At 50.4% G+C, this 22377-nt stretch overlaps 1 protein-coding gene across 2 annotated transcripts in view; it reads left to right on the top strand.

The window, feature by feature from the left end:
- Positions 1-22377, top strand: part of SKIC3 (SKI3 subunit of superkiller complex) — a 1406584-nt gene that overhangs the window by 1203883 nt on the left and 180324 nt on the right. For both annotated transcript variants that reach the window (XM_085632495.1, XM_085632494.1), the window contains exon 38: positions 2433-2585. In XM_085632495.1, the coding sequence (XP_085488621.1) occupies positions 2433-2585 (153 nt within the window). The remainder of the gene's footprint in view (positions 1-2432; positions 2586-22377) is intronic.

Genomic DNA, 22377 nt, shown 5'->3' with positions numbered 1-22377 from the left:
CCTACGGTTGCGGGTGCAGCCTACACTCACATGGTGTCCACGGCTGTGGGCATACTACGCATGGGCGACCCGGTGGCTCACTTTCCGGTGGACCATCTGTTGGAGGTCCTCCACCAGGGCTCTTGTGGGAGGGAAATCTTGCTTCGCTTTGAAGGTTCTGCCTTGACAGGGGCGTGGAGGCATCCTGCCTCCGGGGACCCGGTGCCTCCACATCTTCTGCATCGGCACCTTCCGATGCTGCGTGACCCCTCAGCCGCCAGTCCCCTTCTGCTGGCTGCTTTTCCCTCCCTACTGCCCCTGTCGGCTCCGCCGTCCAGGGAGGTCTGCTGGCTGGACACTTGGGGACGCAACATTTTCGCCTGCGGGCCCTTAACACCTTGTGTGTGCTGGCTTAGGCCTCCTCCTGTTTGTGGGACTCTGCTGAGTCTCTGGGGTCTGCAGTGTCCCAGGAGTCTGCTTAGGTGGATTTGAGGCACCATGCGTTGGATGGCCGGGAGCTTGCGGCGTTTATTCTCCGCTCTGCTCTAGATGTCTCTGAGGCGCTGGGCCGGGCCATGGCTTTCTCAGTCGCTCTCCGTCGTCAAGCTTGGCTTCGGGACGGTGTCTTCCCCGAAAATATTCGGGAGAGGCTCATTGATCTCCCATTTGATGGCAGTCTGTTGTTTAATGCCCCGGCCGACTCCGCCATCCAGAGGCTCTTGGCAGGGCTCCATCCTCCTCCTTCCCCTCCTCAGTGACTTCTGAGTTAGGGTTGCCTTTAGGTCTTCTTAGGCCGGCGCCTATGGTTGTGGAGAATGTTATTCTGGCCGATTACGTCCTTCCTTGGGACTTTGGCATTGTTGGCTGCTATGGTAGCTGTCATATGGCTTATGCTCTGCTGGAGGGTTCTGGTCGCCTTCGGGTACCTGTTCTCCATGGTGTTTCCGTAGGTTGCTTTGCTCACTGAGGTCGTGTGCGTGGCCACTCGTGGTGGTGGTCCGGGCCGCTCCTTCTTTCCCTGCTTCTGTTCTGCGGGCAAGGTTGTTCCTTACTAGGCGTTGCCTACTTGTTCTTCCTGGGGCCTTGAGCTGTTCTTCTTGCTTCTGGCCTTTACTGCCGGCATTGTTCTGGCTGACAGGCTGCTCTCCATCTGGAGTGGGCTTGCCCTCTCCTTCCTAGTTTCCTTGGTATCGCTAGGCTCTTCCTGTCTTGGCATTCGACTTGGGTTGGTCTTTGGTGCTCGCCTCCCGGTGGGGGCTGTGTCTCCTGTGAGTGCCTTCCTTGTTCTTGACGGGTGGCTCCGGCTGGGGCGGTTCCTTCCTCCCTTGATGCTTTGGAGGCTAGGGTTTCAGTGCGTTGTTGCCCTGCTGCTCTGGCTACTCCCGGTTTTGGGGGGGGGGGGGGTTGCTTCTATCCTTGTCCTCCCTCCCCTCCCTCCCTTCCATGGCTGTCCACTGGTTTGAGGGTCCTCTGGCCATGTATTGCCCTTGTCCTTGTGGGTGGTTGCCCTCTAGGTTGGGGTGGCTTGGTCGTTTGTTGTCCCTGTCCGTCTTGGGACTGGTCACCTTCTTTGCTCAGGATGAGGGGGGTGGGCTTCCTCCGTGTGCCATGACTTTGCCTGTAATTCCGTTCGGGGCACAGTGATGGGAGGTTGTCTATGTGCGGGCTGGGTGGCTGCGCAGGTTTTTGCTTGTTCTTCTTTTTTCTTTCCCTGCCTTTGGGGTCTGCGGTGTTGGCACTACCCTGGTGGTGTTGTTGGTCACCGCTTCTTTCCAGCTTTTCTGCTCTTTGCACACTGTTCCCATGCTCCCACAGTTTTTTATCTGGTGATTCCGCGTTGTGGTGCGGAAAAGTTCTCCAAAGAAAACTGACGTAGGCGCGCCGGGGCGGGTCTTATGTGACCTCGCTGACGTCACGTACACGGACGACGCCTGGGTGGAGTCTTGTGATGTCACCCGGCGCGCAGGGAGGCTGTGGCAAAAGTTTCCGGATCCAGTCTCACGCCTGGGGATAATTCTACGTGAAGGAATCTGCGGCTAGAATCGTCTGTACCAGATACATTGTTACCGAAGGTAAGTAACTGGTACTTTAACTCCATAGAGTAACCCTGAGTAGATACTTAGATGGAAACATATTGTGCACACAACTGAGATAAGATGTGTGGATTGAAAAGGACATTGTACTGTTTATATTTGTTCTTCTGTTTCTTTTCAGAGACCCTGTTATATTATTCCTGAGAATGTCTAATCTCTGAATTTAAAAGCTTTTAACATAGCTTTCTAAAGTTCTTATTTTGCATAACAGATCAAAAAGAAAGATTTTAATGCATCCATACCACAGTCACTTCAAACAGTTTGGTTTCTGTATTATAGAACATTTATTTGTGTTACACATATAGCAGTTTGTAATTGTTGTGACTAAAGATGTTGCACTTTTTATTCTTCATTTTTTAGTGGTTGGCCGAGGTCTACAAGTCCCAGGGAATGATGGTTGCAGCAGAGATGTGTTACAGAAAAGGTCTTCAGTTGGCATCACAGCAATGCAATTGGAATGGGAAGCTTTCCAGTCTACTGCGATTAGCTATGCTTGCATATAAAGTGTGTTTGGTGCGTACCCCTTCAATTTAACTAGTTCTAGATTCATTGCTAGGGCTATGTTTTATGCACCATATTCTTATCAATACTTTTCTGTGGTTCCATATGCAAGTGTCATAAATGTGATCACAGCAGAATCTTAAGACCATCATTATGAGTGGGTTTATAAATACCGGTATGGGTCGTAATGCCTATCTGATAGAGATTACTAGCCGCAGATTCCTTCACGTAGAATTATCCCCAGGCATGAGACTGGATCCGGAAAACTTTCTTGCCCAGCATCCCTGCGCGCCGGGGGGACGGCATCACGCGATTCCGCTCCGGCGTCCGCGTACGCGACGTCAGCGAGGTCACATAAATCCTACCCCAGCACGCCTACATCAGTTTTTTCCTTTTCTGCGTGCAACGTGGATCCGGTTTGTGCTCTGGGTCTGTTTAGGCCTTTCTCTTACGCTATTGCTGCGTCTGTGGGAACAGTGTGCGAATGCCTTCGGGCTTTAAAACTTGCACGTCGTGTGCCCGCCTCATGTCTGCGACGGATCCTCACCCAATCTGTATGTGGTGTTTGGGGGAGCACCACGACTACACTGATTGTGAGGCGTGCCAGCAGATAAAGCCGAAATCCCGGCGGGAGCGCCGGATGAAACTTTTTTCGGCTTGTGTGTCCAGGTCAGCGCCGTCCTCTCGCCCGGCCCCTGCGGAGGGATCTCGGACCCGCAGCTTCCCTCGCCGACTTCGATCTTCTCCCAGGTTGCAAGAGCGCCGCTCACCTCTTGGTAAGTGTCGTAGTTTGTCCCCGAGGGTCGGGTTCCGGCCTGTCGGGGGCGTGGGATCTCTGCGGGTGGTGCGGCCCCACATGTCGTCTCCTTATCCACCGTTTCCCGGTGTGGGGGCGACCAGATCCCAGATGGAGACATATGCGGCGGCTTTGCAGGCCTCGCTGGCTTCTCATCCTCCTTCCCCTCCTGAGACGTCAGCAGATCCCTTGCAGTGTGCGGGGCCCTTCACGGTGTCGCCGGCGGCTCCTGCGCCGAGTGGTTCGGATCCAGTCTTGGAGGATGTAGTGCCGTTGGGGTGCGTCCTTCAGGGGTCCCTCCTTCGGACCACGTCGCCTCTGCTTCACCTCAAACTCCCGCGGGAGTCCCTGTGGTGTCGCGGGAGGTCACCGGGGCTCGGTCGCACCCCCGAGCCCTTCTCAGTCCTCGGGACAGGCGGCGGCCTTGTCCGAGGTGACGGCGCTGGCGGCTGCTGGCCCTGGCGGCGCCACAGGGGTCGGCGGAGAGCCCATCTCGCCCTGTCACGGGTCGCAGCTCCTCATCCCTCCCCGGGCCCTGCTCGTCCCTCCACGCAGGCGGTAGCCTCACCGGAGGTCAGGTCAGGTCAGGTCTGTGCCATTCCTGCGCCACCCTGGCTCCAGCCCTGCTCCGGTCTCCTGCGCCGTGTGCCATGTCGGAGGTCACCCCGGCGTCTCCTCCGGCGCCGGTCAGCGTCTGTGTCCTGCCTCAGTTTGCGGACTCTACGGCGCCAGACCGACGTCGGGTTGACTCGTCTTCGGACGCCTCCTCATCTCCAGAAGTGGTTGGTGGTTTCATCCTCACCGGAGACGGGCCGCTGTGTCGTGGCTTTTTCCCCAATGTCATCTAAGGGCGGCTCCTCGCCGTCTCCACGGCCGCGATCTTCACCGGAGGATCCGCAGGTCCCCCACTCCTCGGTCCCACTGCCTTCCGGCCTTGGCCCTTCCTTCCTCCGGTTGGCGTGGGAAATGGCCGCCTTAGCTTGCAGCCGTCACCTAACGAGGAGCTGCTTTCCCCTCCACGGGGCCCTACGGAGGCGGTGCGGCTGTTCTGTGTACTTCATGGCCGCTCGAGTCCTCCTTGCTGAGGCTGTGGTTCTGTTGGCTGCGGGCCAGCCCTTTTTGACTGTGTTTTTCCTTTGGGTTTTTTACACCATGCTGGGCCTAAGATTGGGCCTTCTGCGTTTCTCCTCTGGCTGCTTGATAGGCCTCCTGCAGGGTTTTTTGCCGCAGGTCTTTTTTGTTGCCCTCTTCTGCGGAAGTTTCTTCCTAAGAGGTTCCCATGTCTTGGGATATGACATGCCCTATGTGGAAATATATTGTGAGGAGAAACGTCTTCTCACTGACAAGGGCGCACTTTATATACGATGAAACACACGGGTTTCTTCACCAATTTTCATTTATTGATCGAAACAAATTATTTGATCCCATACGATGAGTTTCAAATGTTCATCAATTCATGTGGAAAATCATGTTCATACTTCATTTCCAATAAAGTAAAATATTCTCTTTCATGACAACCTTAGATGTCCACCCAATGCATTTCGGGTCAGTAACATCTGACCCTTCTAGAGGGGTCTAAAAATAAATGAGACAGGACCATTAAGTTCACTATAACATTAAACTAAATGCATAAACAAAAAATCAATAACGAGTGCTAAATCATATCAAAAATCAAATCATAAATAATCATACACTCTGATGCTAAAAATTAAACAACCTAAAAGGTGCCTAAAAACTAGAGAAATGTACAGCGCAAAAAAAGGAAAGTGACATAAGCTATGGGAAACTTTGGAAGATATCAATTTGAAATTGGATAAATATGCCAAAGAAGTGAACGAGAGAAAAATCCGAAAGTATCGAAGAGATACATTAGATTATAAACTCGAAGAAGTGTATTCTTGGGCTGAAGTGTATAACCAAAGGAAATGGCAACCACAACAACAAGCACAAAAGACAACAACATCTTCATCCCAAGAAAGTGTGGTATCTGACTCTGAGATTTCAGCATCAAGAGGTCCAATAAACAAGTCTAACATATCCACCACAAAACCGTCCACAAGTAAAATTACTCAACAATCGTCTTTTTTAGACATCAGTCCTGCAGCAAACTCCCCACCAGTAACAGAAGGTTTACACGAAGGGGCAAAAGAAACAGATCAAAATATTGCAGAAAGGACCAGGAGCCAGATGTCGAAAGCAACCTCGTAGTAAACATCTCATCTAAAATTCTGACGAAAGCTGAAATCAAACTGTTGAATAAAGGCATCACATTCGTTCCTACTTATCATTCTAATCTAGCAGAAACTGAGATAGCCTTGTTTAAATTTTTTAGGACCTTGAAATTAAAATTCTTTTTCAAAGACATTCAAACATCTCAAGTGATTGAGACATGGGATAAAGACTTTAAACCAAAAAGTACTTTTTGTGCGCCATTCACACATAAAACGATTGAAGCTTTTGAACGGTCGGTATTAGCGGACATTCAAAAAATCAAGTTCACTAAACCCAAGAAGATGAACCTGTCCCCCAAAGAATGAAATACCCTTAAAAATCTCAGTTCGGATAAACAACTCACCTTTCAAAAAGCAGATAAAGGTGGTGCCCTTGTCGTGATGGACACAGAATTCTACATTAAGAGTGTTAATGAACACGTTGTTAACCAGGATATTTATCTTCCTTTGGAATCTGATCCCACAGTTGAATATCAACAAATGCTTGATAAGATCATCGAACATGCTTTTGAAATGAATTGGATTTGCGCCAAAACCAAGCAATTCTTTGTCACTAAGTTTCCCAGAAGGCCTCAATTATATATGCTGCCAAAAATACATAAGGACATAGTTTGTCCACCATTCAGACCCATTGTCTCGGCTTGTGGGTCCATCTCTGAACCCATTGGAACTGCCTTGTATACTTCGATACCTCATAATGAAGGCTTGGAAGCTTTGGAATGGAGTTTATTAAACAGTGAATTAGATGATTCTCAAAAATTGCTAATTATGGAACTTATGCAGTTTGCACTTTTCTGTAGCTATTTTGAATGGCAAGGTAAATTTTACAATCAAGCCAGCGGTACATCTATGGGATTCGGGGGGGCTCCCTCGTACGCTAATATTTTCATGAGTAAATTTGAGACCGATCACATTCTTGAGAACCCCATTTGGAATGAAGGCATTGTAATATACAAGCGGTATATTGATGACCTATTTTTAATTTGGAAAATATCTCGTTTACAACTTGAAAATAACATTGCTAATTTGAACACGCACAATGATCGTATAAAATTCACGCATTGTATCGATGAGAAATCCATCGCATTTCTGGATGTTACTGTGAAACTTGATCAAAATCAGATTTCCACTCAACTCCACATTAAAAAGACTGATAAAAACTCCAGTTTACTATTCCAGAGTTTTCATCCAGAACCACTGAAGAAACACTTACCTACCTCTCAATTCATCAGAATGAAACGCATCGTATCCAACCAAGAAGATTTAAAAACTACTCTTGATAAACAAACAATGAAGTACAGATTAAGAGGTTACCCTGAAAGTGTTTTAATGGCATCTTTAGATAAAGTATCATCGCTATCTAGAAATGACCTTCTTCAACAACGCACTATCAATTCTAAAGAAACAAAGAAAACAGTATGTGTGTTAAAATATTCCACTGAGTCATACAAAATTCAGAAAACGATAAACAAGCACTGGAGAATTATACAAATGGAACCTGATTTAAATAACCTATATGAAGATAAAATCACTTTTGCTTTTCAACGTTCTAAAAATCTTAAAGAAATGTTGAACACTCCCAAGAAATCGACACAGAAATGGCGCGGCATGCTTCAATGCCAAAACTGTACTCATTGTGGGAATGTAATAATTGGCAATAAATTCACTCATCCTACCAAGGGTTACGCTATAGCCCTCAATCATACCAGTACTTGCGACACAGCTAATTGCATCTACGCCATTAAATGCCCCTGTGGCAAAGTATATGTTGGACAAACAGAGCGGAAAGTGAAAGTTCGCATTACTGAACATAAGAGTAACATTAGGATGAAGAATTTGAAATCATCTGTAGCATGTCATTGGATGGAAGCTGGCCACCAAATATCCCAACTACGTTTTACCATACTGGAAACGATCTCACAACGCCGCGACATGGATCCTACAAAACAAAGACTAAGAACTGAATATTATTGGATCAAGAAATTGAACTGTTCCCACCCTTTTGGGATTAATGATCGCATAGAATATGCATGTTTCCTATAATTTTCATTGCAATAATTCAGCATGGTCATAAGGCATCATGTGGTCCTAAGATCATTTTTATATATATATACATTTTTCTACATATATACATTGTTTCTTTTTTGTGTTGTTAACTTTATTGAACACTCCTCATATACATTCTCTGACGTTTGTTTGCTTTTTGTAAGCGCAGAACATTTAGCCTATTCCTTCAGCTGATTCGCAGCTCTATTTTTCTTTCGCTCGTAATGATTGGTTCACCCGCAGCCACTTATTTTCACTGGTTCCCCCAAGAGCCATTCATAGTGTAGTTTTTAATTCAGTCTCATACCACGTGATTTGGTCTACTAATCCTGACCCATCATGTTTCACTTTGACTCGTTACCTGTTTTGGCGCGAACGCCGTCCGTCGAGTTCAGAAACCTGACAGCCACGGAGACCGCTTAGTCCCCAGTAAGTCTACACCGTGATAGTTCTAATTTCTATGCGATCTTTTTGATCGTATTTCACTTTTTATACGCTCATGGACAGATCATCTTTCAGTAGATTTGAGTTCACCGTTCTTCAGATCATGTGCATGTTTCCCATAGCTTATGTCACTTTCCTTTTTTTGCGCTGTACATTTCTCTAGTTTTTAGGCACCTTTTAGGTTGTTTAATTTTTAGCATCAGTGTATGATTATTTATGATTTGATTTTTGATATGATTTAGCACTAGTTATTGATTTTTTGTTTATGCATTTAGTTTAATGTTATAGTGATCTTAATGGTCCTGTCTCATTTATTTTTAGACCCCTGAAGAAGGGTCAGATGTTATTGACCCGAAATGCATTGGGTGGACATCTAAGGTTGTCATGAAAGAGAATATTTTACTTTATTGGAAATGAAGTATGAACATGATTTTCCACATGAATTGATGATTATTTGAAACTCATCGTATGGGATCAAATAATTTGTGTTTCGATCAATAAATGAAAATTGGTGAAGAAACCCGTGTGTTTCATCGTATATTAAGTGCGCCCTTGTCAGTGAGAAGACGTTTCTCCTCACAATATATTTTCATTTGTAAGACACGTTGGGACTCCGTGTGACACAAGGAGCGCCAAAATTATTATCTTGAACCATTCACATATTTCTGAGTGCACGGAGATTACACAGTGTTGCATGCCCTATGTGGGGCAGGGTTGGCTGTTATATAGCCCTGGTATGTGTGATGGGGAGTTGTGGTCGCCTGCGGGCTTCTGCTCTTCGTGGCGTTATGGTATGTTGCGGATGCAACCTTCTTCTTCGCCTTTTTGCTTGAGTGTTTCGTTCTGTGGTGTCCCTGGTGGAGCTTCCAGTGCCGCCCTCTTGTTCTTTCTGCACCATTGTTCCTTTTTGGGGCTCTAGTGGGACTGGCATCCTGCCTTCCCCGCTGCTTCCAGTGGGCCTTGCACTCGGTTCTACCTCTTCTCCCTGAGAGGGGGAAGGACCCTGGCTTCTGGACCCTCTTGCGGGCGCAGTTTGTCCCTGCGGGGCGTTGGACGATTCTTCCTGGGTGACCTTGAGTTCCCATTTTCAGCTCCTGCCTGCATCTTACTGCCCGCGCCATTCCTACTTGGGATTGCCTTTGCTCTGCCTCTTCTCCTTGGAGTCTCTAGGTTGCTCTTCTCCTTCGGTGCTCCTTTCCTTGCCTTGGCCTTGGGCGGAGGTTTTGTTGCCTCACGTGGGCGTGGGGTGTTTGGCCTCTTTGCGCCTTGCCTTGTTTCCTCTGGTGAGTGAGGACAGGCTATCTTCTTCTTCTTCTCTTCATTTCCCCTTTGCCAGTGGTAGGGGCTCCTCATCCTGTTTTTGGACTCGGTCCCCGGGCGGTCCTCTGTTCTGGCCAGGTGGGTGGGGTCCTCTCGCAGACCCTCCTTCCCCTTGGGTGTGGCTAGGGTATCTATTCTACGTGAAGGAATCTGCGGCTAGTAGTCTCTATCAGATGTACAAATTACTTAACTTCGGTAACGATGTATCTGGTAGAGACGATTCTAGCCGCAGATTCCCTTCCTCCCCGTTCTGCGAGGGCTGGTGATTTGGTCTTTTACACTTGCTTCCCTGTGGGTAGCTGTGTCTTCTATGAGTACATTCTTTCCCTCTTTCTGTTGGGCTGTCCCCTTTTTCCTCCCCGTTGTCACCTGGGAGGAGGGGTTTGTTGATACTTCTGGCTCTGTGCGATCCTTGTGGTTGGGGTCTTTTTGGCTGTGCCTCTGCCCTTGTTCCTGATAGGGGTTGTCACACTCTGTGATGGGGATGCCTTGGAGTTTTGTCGTTCACTGTCTGTCCCCGACTGGTTCCCCTTCCTTGTCTTTGGTTGGGGTTGTAGTCCTGTTGTATGTTATCGTAACAGTTTTACATATGTCCCTTGTCTCCAGGGGGGGCTGTCTCTGTACTAGCAGGGTTGCTGCCCTGTTCTTTATTCTTTCCCTGCCTTTGGGTACTGCAGTGCCGGGCACTGCTCTTTATGGTGTTGTTCCTCCCCATACCTTTTTCTGCTCTTTCGCACACTGTTCCTATACTCTCGCAGTTTTGACTGCTAGCTCCATGTTGTGACGCGGAAAAGTTCTCTGACGTAGGCGCGCCGGGGTGGGACTTAAGTGACCTCGCTGACGTCATGTGCGCGGGCAACGCCTGGGCAGAGTCGCGTGATGCCATCCCCGCGGCGCGCAGGGATGCTGGGCAAAAAGTTTTCCGGATCCAGTCTTATGCCTGGGGATAATTCTATGTGAAGGAATCTGCTGCTAGAATCGTCTCTACCAGATACATCGTTACCGAAGGTAAGTAACTCGTACTTTAGTTCACATTCTCTGCTTACATATTAGGTCAATCCTGTCAATATTTACTGGGGAAAAATAGCAGGTAAATACTGGGACATATGTATTTTACGGTGCAGTAAGCACCAATCTCCACATTTTGGTCTTCATTATAGGGGGAAAATCTCTGAATAGGTGATAATATAACACTGAATACATTCTGACTACATCACTGTTGGCCTAAAGCGGATGCTATAATTATTGCCCCAAACACTAGACCATTTGTAAGGATGGCCTAAGTCAGTTAAGATTTAAATAGCACCACACAACTCTTGGATTGCTGTGGGTGACTAAAGACTGCCTAATACCACTACTGCTGGGGTAGAATTTACTAATGTGATTCACAACTTTAATAAATGCTTGTTTGACAATGAAACTTGTAACTTTTATATCTGAAAGAGACAATTAGTTATAGATTCCTTACCTTTTGAACTACCCCCAGGCGTCAGACTAGATCCGGAGAATTTTTCGTCAGCAGTACCCCTGCGTGTCGAAAGGTGCTGTCGGTCGGCTCCGTGTTTGTCGTTGGCGTCGTGGTCACCAGATGACATCGCGGCAGCTATTTAGACGCCGCCCTTGCGCGCTGACGTCATTTCTTCCTTTTTCTGCGCCAGACAGTGCAGATCCCGAGAGAGCAGTACCTCCAGTCACTTTTTGACTTTTTTGCGACTTTTATCGACACCGTTTTTGAGTCTATCGACTCCTGGTGCGCGTTAGGCATGCCTGGTTTCAAGGCATGCGGTATCTCCCAAAAGCTGATGTCGGTGACGGATCCGCACCGCCTGTGCCTGTAACGCAACCACGATCCCAAGTCGTGTTCCGACTGCCAGACCATGAATCCGAAGTCTTTGCGGGATGGTCCCAAGAGCTTCTCGAGGCCCGGCAGTCTGCTCTGCTCCGTGCCGTTCAAGGTCCCGGTCGTGCAGGAGGCAGAGTAACTGGTCGCGGAGCCACCACCACTCGTCTTCTAAGTCTTCACACTCCTCAGGTAAGTTGAAGCACAAGGAAATGTCGAAGAAGTATTGTCGCTCTTCAACTTCTCCCTGTCCGTCGGCTGACATTGCAAGGGATGTGGATGGTGCCCCTCCCGCGGCTCTGCGTGCGGAGCCCGAAGGGTCGGCTTAGAGTTTCCCTCCCTTTCCGGGACCCAGAGTGACCCCTGCCCAGCTTCAAAGCTTTTATGAAGCGATACATGCCATCTTTGGGCAGCTTGACTCCGCTGGTGTGCATTTGGGCCTAGTGGACTTGGCTAGGGGCCCTGGGCCTTCAATGCCGGCGGCTCTGGCAACGCAGAGTCCCCTTGGATGCGGATCAGCGCCGTTCGACCTCATAACACCTCCACTGGCGCCGATTCCTCCGGCACCACGTCCACAGCCAATGCCGATTGTGTCCCCAGTTGGCGTCGACCCCGGCCTCCACCCTGACGTGGACACAGGGCCAGACCAACGTCGACCTATGCCGGATCCGGCGCCGACGGGTACTGTTGAACCCCTGTTCTACCCTGGTGTTCCTTTCAGGCAAGATTGGAAACCAGGGGAGTGTGAGGAGTTGTTAGACCTGGCACCATTGGCCTGGGTCTCCCTTCCATTTTTCGCTGTTGTCTCCTCTGTTTTTGCTGGTGATAGATACTCTTCGCGCTGTGCCACTGCCATTCAGTGCCACAGCGCGAATGCTCCCTGTGTAAAGATGACATGTGAATTGGTATATCCATGATTGGCTTATTTGGTTTACCTGTTTGTCCCTAGTAGTGTGGCCTGTGTGTGCCCAGGGCTGGTAAAACAAATGCTGCTGTTGGGCCTGCAGCGCTTGTTTGCGCCACCCACAGAAGCAGCTTGTAAATTGTGTCTCAGACCTGCCACTGCAGTGTCTGTGTGCAGTCTAGAACTGCCATCTTGACTGTGAAGTGCACCCACTTCCAGCCTCTGAACCTTCCCTTGGCATCATGTAAGCCACCCCTATGGTAGGGTGCATTGTATGTGTAAGGTAGGACATGCTCTGATGTGTGTAGCATGTCCCGGTAGTGAATAACACCCAGTTTCGATTTTCACTACTGTAAGGCTACCTGTTCTCCATAGGCCAGAATGGGAGGTTTGGCTATTACATTCTATAGTCCTAACTGACCCACAGAACATGGTAGAAAAACGAATTTAGTATGCCTGGGCTCAGAATATTAAAATACATCTTTTAGTGAAGTTTATTTTTATATTCTGTGTTTGAAAATACCACTTTTAGAAAGTAGGTATTTTCTTGCCTAAGCCTTCCCGTGTGCTCTGCTGTTATGTGTATTGGCTGTCTGGTTTTGGAGGGACAGGGCAGGCTGAGTCAGACCTGGGTTGAATAGAGAGATCTGCATTGAAGTATGGGGAGGGGTAGCTCCTGGACCTGAATAGGGCTGTGCCTGGCAAGGTGAATGCTGGCTCCACCGCCCACTGTGCGTCTGATGGCAGACCCCCTCTTTCTGAAAGGAATGATGCAGCCTGGTAAACAAAGTGCTCCAGGGCTGGGCAGAACTGGTTCTGGCTGGGTTCAGTGACATGTAGCTTCTAAGAACAAAGACTTTTGGGGTATAAATATCTGTGCTGAAACCCCTACAATTTGTATTGCTCCTGGACAACAAGAAGAACCTCTGTCCGTGTAACTGAAGGAATCTGCAGGAGAAGGACTGTCCTTGTGCTTGTTGTGCTGTTTCTTGGACTGGCCTGCAGTGGTTACTACTGGACTTGGAAGAAGAGGAAAAGGACTTTGAAGGAACTTTTATTTTGTCTACAGCAATCACCCATGGGCTAGAAGAGAGCTAGCCTCCTGCAGGAGTCTCAGGCACATCAGACTCCACCACCAGCCTCCTGTTTCCTCCCAGCGAGGATTTCTATCTGCAGGTGAGGCTCCTGTGAGTTCCAGGGCCTCTAGTTCTACTGTGGAGAAGAGAGTGCTGAAAATCGACGTTAACGCCCGTTGGCGAGCCGCTGCAGCTGAAGAGCGTGAGGAAAATCGTCGCTCTGCTACCACCGAGTGCTCGCTACCGGAGATCATCGCATCACCTGTCGGCGGGCTGCCAAACGCTCGCTAACCCGAAGATTATCGCATTGCATGTTTGCGGGCCTGAAAGCGCTCACTAACCAAAGATCATCGCATCACCTGTCTGTGGGCTACCAAACGCTCGCTAACCCGAAGATTATCGCATTGTATGTTTGCGGGCCTCAAAACGCTCGCTAACCAAAGATCATCGCATCGAGTTCATCGCTTCATGACATCGCAGAGCGGACGCCGAGCGTTCGCCATTTTCATCGCATCGCATCAGGATCGTCGCTCCCTCGCGGAGCGCCATTTTCTTTCATCGCAACAAGATCGCACACGCAACAGGCTTCTCGCATCATCCTCCATTCGCGGCAAGGATTTTATCGCATCGCCGGCTTAGCGTGCAGAAGTTTGTCACTTTGTCCTGCCCACAAACCAGCGCATCATCCTCCCTTGCGGCAAGGATTCAACGCATCGCTGGTTAGCGTAAGGAAAATCATCGCTACAACTCCTTAGCGACATTTTTGTTGCTTTGCTACAGAATCCAGGTATCTTGTGAGTAAAAGGGTGGCAGAGACCACTTCCTTGAACTGAACTCCTCTTTGCACACTTTGAACTATTTTTGCAGCCTTTCAAGAGTAACCCTATTTTCTAGTATTGTGGATTTTTACTGTTATTGGTCTTGTGTTAAGTCTATATTTAAAGATCCTTTTTTTTTTTATAACTACTTGTGTGGCGTCCCTTTGTAGTGGTCTTCACTGTGTTACTGTGTATGGTCATAAATGCTTCACAACACTGCCTCTGAGATAAGCCTAGCTGCTCGTGCTACGTTACCACAGGGTTGAGCAGGGGTTATCAAAGGGTGTAGTCTGCTTACTCTGACTTAGGAAGAAGGGTCCCTACCTGGAGAGTGGCCATCCATTGCCAACTAGAGACCCCCATTTCTTACATTGGTGGTCAGCGGTGAGGATCTGGACTTGCATTTATGATTGCATACAGTAATTATAGTGTACACTACTAGTGAGTGCAGACCATAACGTAACCACGTATGTTTTTGAGGTTTTTGTTCTATTTTTGATTGTTATTGCCAGTTATTGCTACAATGGGCAAGCCCAGATCCAATGCCTCTGAGGATCTCTCCTGGGAAGAAGAGAAATTAGAAACCTGCAATGCCAGGAGGCTCAAATATTTTTGCAAACGCTTCACAGTCCCTATCATGGGTCTCACTAGAAGGGAAGAGTATTACAATACGCTGAAGGCCTGATTAAAAGCCAGGGATGCCCCTGGGAATATGGAAGAGCCTGTGGAGGGGGCAGAGAATGCAGGAGAGCAGCAGGATGAAGTGGTAGATTTGGTAGGGGATAAAGCAGTTTTCAGCCCGGGCACTAGTGTGTCCTCAAGGGGCCTGACTCCAGAAGAGATAGAGAACAGGGAGAGAGATAGGCGGCATAATATGGAGATGGCGAATCTTAAATTGGATGGTCAGAGGGAGCTAGAGAATAAGAAGTTAGAATTTGAAATGATGAAAGTGAAACTTGAACATGAAAGACTTTTGAGGGAGTTGGAGATTAAGGCAAAGAGTATAGAGATCTCCCCCTCTGGTGGCAGCATACCAGTAGTGCATACTGAGAGTAGAGTGTATATACCCAAAGAGGTTATTAAGGATTTCCATAAAAGTGAAGATATTGGGCAATGGTTTGCCGCTTATGAATTAGCTATAGTGTCCTACCGGGTCCCTGAGAAGGATTGGGGAGCGGGGTTGTGGGGACGCTTTGTGAGTGAGGGGACCTACCCCCAGAAAGTAGGATGGTTTATGCCCACATGAAAGAAGCTTTGATTACCCGCTATGGTTTGACCCCTGAGATGTACAGGCAGAGATTTAGAACCTGCAAGAAGCTAGAGGGTACCACGTGGGTTGAATATGTGTTTTTTTTTTTGCAGAGCAATGGAGTGCTGGGTAAAAGGTAGCAAAGTAGAAACTTTTGAGCAACTGTATGATTTGATTGCATGGGAGCATTTATCTAGTAATTGTTTTCCTGAGCTACGCCAGCCAGCATCTGATAGATTGCAAGCTAACTAACCCTAGGAAGCTTGCTGAGAAGGCAGACCGCTGGGTGAGCACCCGGGTTCGCAAGGGTCCAGTGGGAGACTTTGCCAAAGGTGGGCAGGGTCTCCAGCAGAGAGATGGGGGGACAGGGGTAAACCAAGGGAGTTCCACAAAGGGCCCCAAAGTAATTCCCAAGGGAACCAAGCCGTGGTGTCCCAGCCTCCCCAAGATAAGAAGCCAGTGCCCCTAATAGGTAGGCCTGTTCAGAGGGGGCCACTTACTTGTTTTAAATGTGGTCAAGTGGGCCACAGATACTTTGATCCACAGTGTCCTCAAAGGGATGCTCCTGCACCACCCCTCCAGCTTGCTAGTGTAGCCCTGGGAGGGGAGGAGATGGGTGCCCAAGGTGGGTGGGTTCCCGTAGAATTGACCCTTGTCGCAGTAGGAGACTTTGAGATGGTCCCTAACCATGCACTGCCTGATAACACTAAGAAGTACAGGCAGTGGGTGACCATCAATGGCCATAGAGTGAAGGCTCTGAGGGACACAGGAGCCAGTGTAACTGCTGTCAGCTCCCGGTTGGTGTCCAAAGAGCAGGTTGTTCCCCATGCATTCTACCCAGTAGTGTCCGCAGACAACTCAGAGAGCCAATGTGAGGTGCCTCAGGTTCCCTTTGAGTGGGGAGGAGTCTCAGGAACTCTTCAGGTAGCTGTGAGGCCCGCCATGCCTGTGGACTGTCTGTTGGGCAATGATTTAGAGAACTCCCAGTGGGCTACAGTGGAGAGGAAATCTCACTTGGAAATGTTGGGTCTGCCTGAGTGGGCGTGTGCTACCACTGGGTCCATGGCAGCCAGAGAGGGTGTTGAGAAAGACCTGGAGCCTGAGAGTATGGCCCAGTTCCCCGCCTTAGAGAGAAGGGGCATGGGGCGCGGGAAGCCGGCCCCCTTGGTTCCCACGGCCCAGGAGGGAGCAGACCCTGAGGGGGATGCCCTGGAGCCTACCGGGGAGCAGAGTGCCGACCTGGGGGACCTGCCTGAGCTGACCCATTGGCAGCAGGAAGGAGGGCCCACCAGGGAGGAGTTTTGTGAGCAGCAAAGAGTTTACCCTTCTCTTGAGGGTATGCAGTGACATGCTGCAGCCCAGGCAGCAGGTGACATGTCTGGTTCACATCTGATTTATTGGGAGAGCAGTCCCCTTTATAGCGAGCCTAAGGCTGCTGAGCCGGGGGCAGCCCGTGTGCTGGTGGTACCAGAGTGCTTCAGAGCCTTCCTACTGGGGTTGGCTCATGACATTCCATTGGCAGGACATCTGGGGCAGAACAAGACCTTTGAGAGGCTGGTCACCCACTTTTATTGGCCCCAGATGCGGAAGAGCTCAGATACATATTGCAGAACCTGTGAGACTTGCCAGGCAAGTGGGAAGAGTGGGGGGAAGATCAAAGCCCCACTCCAGCCCTTTCCAGTTGTGAGCACCCCATTCAAGCGAGTGGGCATTGACATTGTGGGGCCTGTGGACCCCAAGACAGCCATGGACAACAGGTACATCCTGGTCTTGGTGGACCATGCCACCCGGTACCCTGAAGCCATCCCGCTCAGGACAGTGACGGCCCCAGTGGTGGGACATGCACCAATGGGGATCTTCTCCCGTGTTGGGTTCCCCAGAGAGGTGGTGAGCGACCGGGGGACCAACTTCATCTCCCAGTATATGAAGTCTCTGTGGAAGGAGTGTGGGGTAACTTATAAGTTGACCACTCCTTACCACCCCCAAGATAATGGTCTGGTTGAAAGGTTCAACCGGACCTTGAAGTGCATGATCATGGGCCTAGAAGAACCCCTGAGGCATAAGTGGGACGTCCTCTTGCCATGCCTGTTGTTTGCATACGGTGAGGTGCCACAGAAGTCCTTAGGGTTCAGTCCCTTTGAACTGCTCTATGGCCATCCGGTAAGAGGGCCTCTGAGTCTGGTCAAGGAAGGCTGAGAGCAATCTCCCAGGAAACCTCCCCAAGATGTATTTAGCTACATATTGGTCTTCAGGAACCAGACTCGGCGTTTCAGAAAAATTGCTGAGGCAAATCTGGAAGCCAGCCAGGAGGAGAGGAAATGTTGGCACAACCAGAATGCCACTCTGGTCGAATTTCAACCTGGTCAGAAGGTTTGGCTCCTGGCCCCAGTGGAGCCTTGTGCGCTCCAAGATAAGTGGACCGGCCCATTTGAAGTGGTGGAGCGCAAAAGTCCAGTTACCTACTTGGTGGACTTTAAGTCTTCCAGGAATCCCTTACGGATCCTGCATGTGAACCGCCTTAAGCCCCACTTTGAGAGGTCTGAAGTGGGCATGCTTCTTGCCACAGATGCAGGGATGGAGGAGGAGAGTGAGCCTCTTCCTGACCTGTGTGCAGGAGAGATAGATGGGTCAGTGGAGGGTGTAGTTCTTTCCCCACACTGACCCCTGAGCAGCAGAGAGATTGTCACCAGCTGTTGGGGCAATTTTCTGATTTGTTTTCCCTGGTGCCTGGTGTCACTGATTGGTGCGTCCATGAGGTAAACACCGGGGACAGTCCTCCTGTCAAGCACAAGGCTTACAGAGTGACTGACAGGGTCAGGGCCTACATTAAGGAGGAGGTCTCCAAAATGTTTGCCTTAGGGGTGATTGAGTCCTCCAGCAGCCCTTGGTCCAGCCCCGTGGTCTTGGTACCAAAAGCTGCAGCGCCTGGTGACACTCCAGAACTTAGGTTCTGTGTGGACTACCGAGGTCTCAATTCGGTCACGAGGACTGACGCGCACCCCATCCCCAGAGCTGATGAGCTCATAGATCGGTTAGGGGCTGCCCGGTACCTCAGCATGTTTGATCTAACGTCTGGGTACTGGCAGATCGCCTTGACTGAGTGGGCAAAGGAGAGGTCAGCATTCTCCACACCAGATGGGCACTACCAGTTCCGTGTGATGCCCTTTGGGATGAAGAATGCCCCTGCCACCTTTCAGATGTTGATCAACCAGGTATTGGCTGCACTGGAGGATTTCAGTGCTGCCTACCTGGATTACATTGCAGTGTTTAGTTCCTCCTGGGAGGACCACATGCACCACCTCTGGGAAGTGTTGATGGCGCAGCGCAGAGCAGGCCTCACAATCAAGGCCAGTAAGTGCCAGATTGGGCAGGGTTCTGTGGTGTACTTGGGACACCAGGTGGGGAGTGGCCAGGTGGCACCCCTACAGCCCAAGATTGAAACCATCCTGGCTTGGGAGCCCCCAAGGACCCAGACGCGGGCCTTCTTAGGACTCACGGGTTACTACAGGAGGTTTGTCAAGGGATATGGCAACATTGTTGCACCCTTGACTGAGCTGACTTCCAAGAAGCGGCCAAAGATTGTGAACTGGACTGACACCTGTCAGAAAGTTTTGATGCCCCCAAGACTGCCATGTGTACAGCACCCCGTACTCCGGGCGCCCAATTTTGCTAAGGAATTTATTGTCCAAACAGACGCTTCAGAGCATGGGGTGGGGGCTGTTCTGTCACAGATGATTGAGGAGGGACTAGACCAACCTGCAGCCTTCATCAGTAGGAGGTTACTTCCACGGGAACAGAGGTGGAGTGCAATTGAGCGTGAGGCATTTGCTGTGGTCTGGGCACTAAAGAAGCTGAGACCACACCTGTTTGGGACTCACTTCCGGGTTCAGACAGACCACAGGCCCCTCAGATGGTTGATGCAGATGAGGGGTGAGAATCCTAAGTTGTTGAGGTGGTCCATTTCCCTACAGGGTATGGACTTCTCGGTGGAACATCGCCCTGTTACAGAACGCGCCAATGCTGATGGTCTGTCCAGATTTTTACGCCTTAGTGATGAGAACTTCCAAGGGGATGGGTAGTTCTCCCCACATTTCAGCTGGAGGAGACACGTGTTAGACCTGGCACCATTGGCGTGGGTCTCCCTTCCATTTTTCGCTGTTGTCTCCTCTGTTTTTGCTGGTGATAGTTGCTCTGGGAGCTGTGCCACTGCCATTCAGTGCCACAGCGCGAATGCTCCCTGTGTAAAGATGACATGTGAATTGGTATATCCATGATTGTCTTATTTGGTTTACCTGTTAGTCCCTAGTAGTGTGGCCTGTGTGTGCCCGGGGCTGGTAAACCAAATGCTGCTGGTGGGCCTGCAGCGCTGGTTTGCGCCACCCACAGAAGCAGCTTGTAAAGTGTGTCTCAGACCTGCCACTGCAGTGTCTGTGTGCAGTCTAGAACTGCCATCTTGGCTGTGAAGTGCACCCACTTCCCAGCCCCTGAACCTTCCCTTGACATCATGTAAGCCACCCCTATGGTAGGGTGCATTGTATGTGTAAGGTAGGACATGCTCTGATGTGTGTAGCATGCCCTGGTAGTGAATTACACCCAGTTTCGTTTTTCACTACTGTAAGGCTACCTGTTCTCCATAGGCCAGAATGGGAGGTTTGGCTATTACATTCTATAGTCCTAACTGACCCACAGAACATGGTAGAAAAACGAATTTAGTATGCCTGAGCTCAGAATATTAAAATACATCTTTTAGTGAAGTTTATTTTTATATTCTGTGTTTGAAAATACCACTTTTAGAAAGTAGGTATTTTCTTGCCTAAGCCTTCCAGTGTGCTCTGCTGTTATGCGTATTGGCTGTCTGGTTTTGTAGGGACAGGGCAGGCTGAGTCAGACCTGGGTTGAATAGAGAGATCTGCATTGGAGTATGGGGAGTGTGAGAAGTTGGCCTGGTATATGATGTTTACTAGTTAAAGTGACCACCTTGTACCATGCCAAGCAACCCTTATGGTGTGGTTGTAAGTCAACCTTTTCGGACTAGCTGCCCTAGTGGTAGCGTAGGCTAAGCCGTCTTTGAGGCTAAACTCGTTAAAGCGTGTTAAGCAAGCTGTTTTACCATATGTAACCCCCCTTTATACCAACGAAAGGACACCACACAGATATATATTCAAAATATATATGTATTTATTACTCAAAGTATCCCCTAGACTCTTTATGAGCACAGGAGCACAAATCGTTAAACAAGAAAGTATTACAATCTGAAAGAAACACGTTAGTTAGATTCCTCACCTTAGAATATCCCCAGGCGTCAGACTGGATCCGGAAGATTTTTCATCAGCAATACCCCTTGCGCGTCGCTAGGCGTCGTCTGCGGCTCCGCGTCCGTCGTCGGCGTCGCGCGCCGGAATGACGTCGTCGGAGAACTTAGACGCCGCCCTCGCGCGCTGACGTCAGTCCTTCTTTTTTCCGCGCCAGTAAGCGCAGATCCGGGAGAGCTACCCCTTTTAGTCTTTTTTGACTAAGTTTTTTGATCCTTTTTGATCTTGTCTCGACTCCGGTGCCGGTAGGATGCCTGGTTTTAAAGCCTGTGCTGACTGCAACCGCTTGATGTCAGTTACGGACCATCACCGCCGGTGCCTTTACTGTTTGGGCCTCGACCACGACTCGGAGTCGTGTTCGGACTGCAAGGCCCTGACCTCGAAGGCTAGACGGGAGCAGTCCCGTAAGCTTCTCGAGCTTCGCCACTCGGCTCCGTGCCCCTCTCGATCCCGGTCCAGGAGGAGGTCCAAGGATCGGTCGCGGAGCCACAGCCATCATCGATCGTCTGGCTCCAAGTCTTCGGGTAAGTCGAAGCACTCCAAGAAGTCCAAGAGGCGACACCGCTCTTCGGACTCCCCTCGCCGGTCGCACGACTCGGCCGAGGGTCAGTGTGGTTCCACCCCTGCGGCTCCAGCGGAGCCGCAGGCGCCGCGCATGTCCCCATACCCGCCGGTTCCTGGGACTGACGCGACGCCGGCGGAAGTCAGTGCCTTCCTCTCGGCCATAAGGAACCTGGCTCCGCCGTCTACGCCCGCTGGCGCGCCTTCGGGCCCCGCGGACCCGACTGGGCAACCTTGCCTTCCGGCGGCTCCGGCGCCGTCGACGGCGCCGGCCTCGACGCCGCAAGTGCCCGAGGGACCCGTTCCCGAGTCCCCGCCGGTCGACCTAGTCACGCCTCCTCCGCCGGCGTCGACACCGGTACCACCTCCGACGCCGGCTCCGCTCGGCGTCGAGCCCCAGTTCAGCCTCGCTCCGGGCCCGGCGCCGTTACGGCGTCGATGGACGCCGCGTTCGGCGCCGCTGGAGACACATTATGTATATCGTCCGGCTCCGATCCTTCCTCCTGCTTACCAGGAATCGGATGACGGGGGCGAATGGGAGGGGTCCGAGGATCCTATGGCCGTTCAGGCTCAGCTGTCACAGGACTGGGCAGATGAACTGGGGGAGTCCAGTGGTCTGGATACCTCTCCGGACACTGGATTCATCTCTCCTCCGACTGTGGCTTCGGAGGAGGGTGCTGCTTTCTCTGTGGTGCTGCGCAAGGCGTCCGCAGCCCTTGAGCTCGAGCTACCTGCCGTGGCTGTGAGGACTAACGTCCTCACTGAGGTGCTTCAGTCTGCAGCAAGCTCCACTGAGCCTCTGCTGCAATTCAATGAGGCCCTCATTGACGTTCTGCAGGGCACCTGGTCCAAGCCCTCCACAGTTCCTCCTGTGGACAGGAACGTCGCCAGGCGCCACCGCCCTGCTCCGGGCGACCCCAGTTTTCTGTCCCAACACTCTACCCCCGAGAGCCTGGTTATCCAGGCTTCTACCTCCCAATCCTCCTTCCCGACCGCTCCGCCGGACCGGGATTCCAAGAGACTGGAACAGTTTGGCAAAAAGCTGTTCTCCTCCCTTAGTTTGGGCCTGCGGTCCTTGAACACCGCTTGTCTCTTGGACCGTTATTCCCACTCTCTGTGGGATACGGTGGAGGACGTGCTGCCCCTGTGTCCGGAGGAGGTCCAGACACGACTTACCCAGGCTCTGGCCGATGGGAGGGATGCAGCA

This window comes from Triturus cristatus, chromosome 2_1 (assembly GCF_964204655.1).
Source record: "Triturus cristatus chromosome 2_1, aTriCri1.1, whole genome shotgun sequence".
In the NCBI taxonomy this organism is placed as follows: Eukaryota; Metazoa; Chordata; class Amphibia; order Caudata; family Salamandridae; genus Triturus; species Triturus cristatus.
Note: the sequence above shows the minus strand (reverse complement) of the source record. Positions and strands in the feature narration are given on the sequence as shown.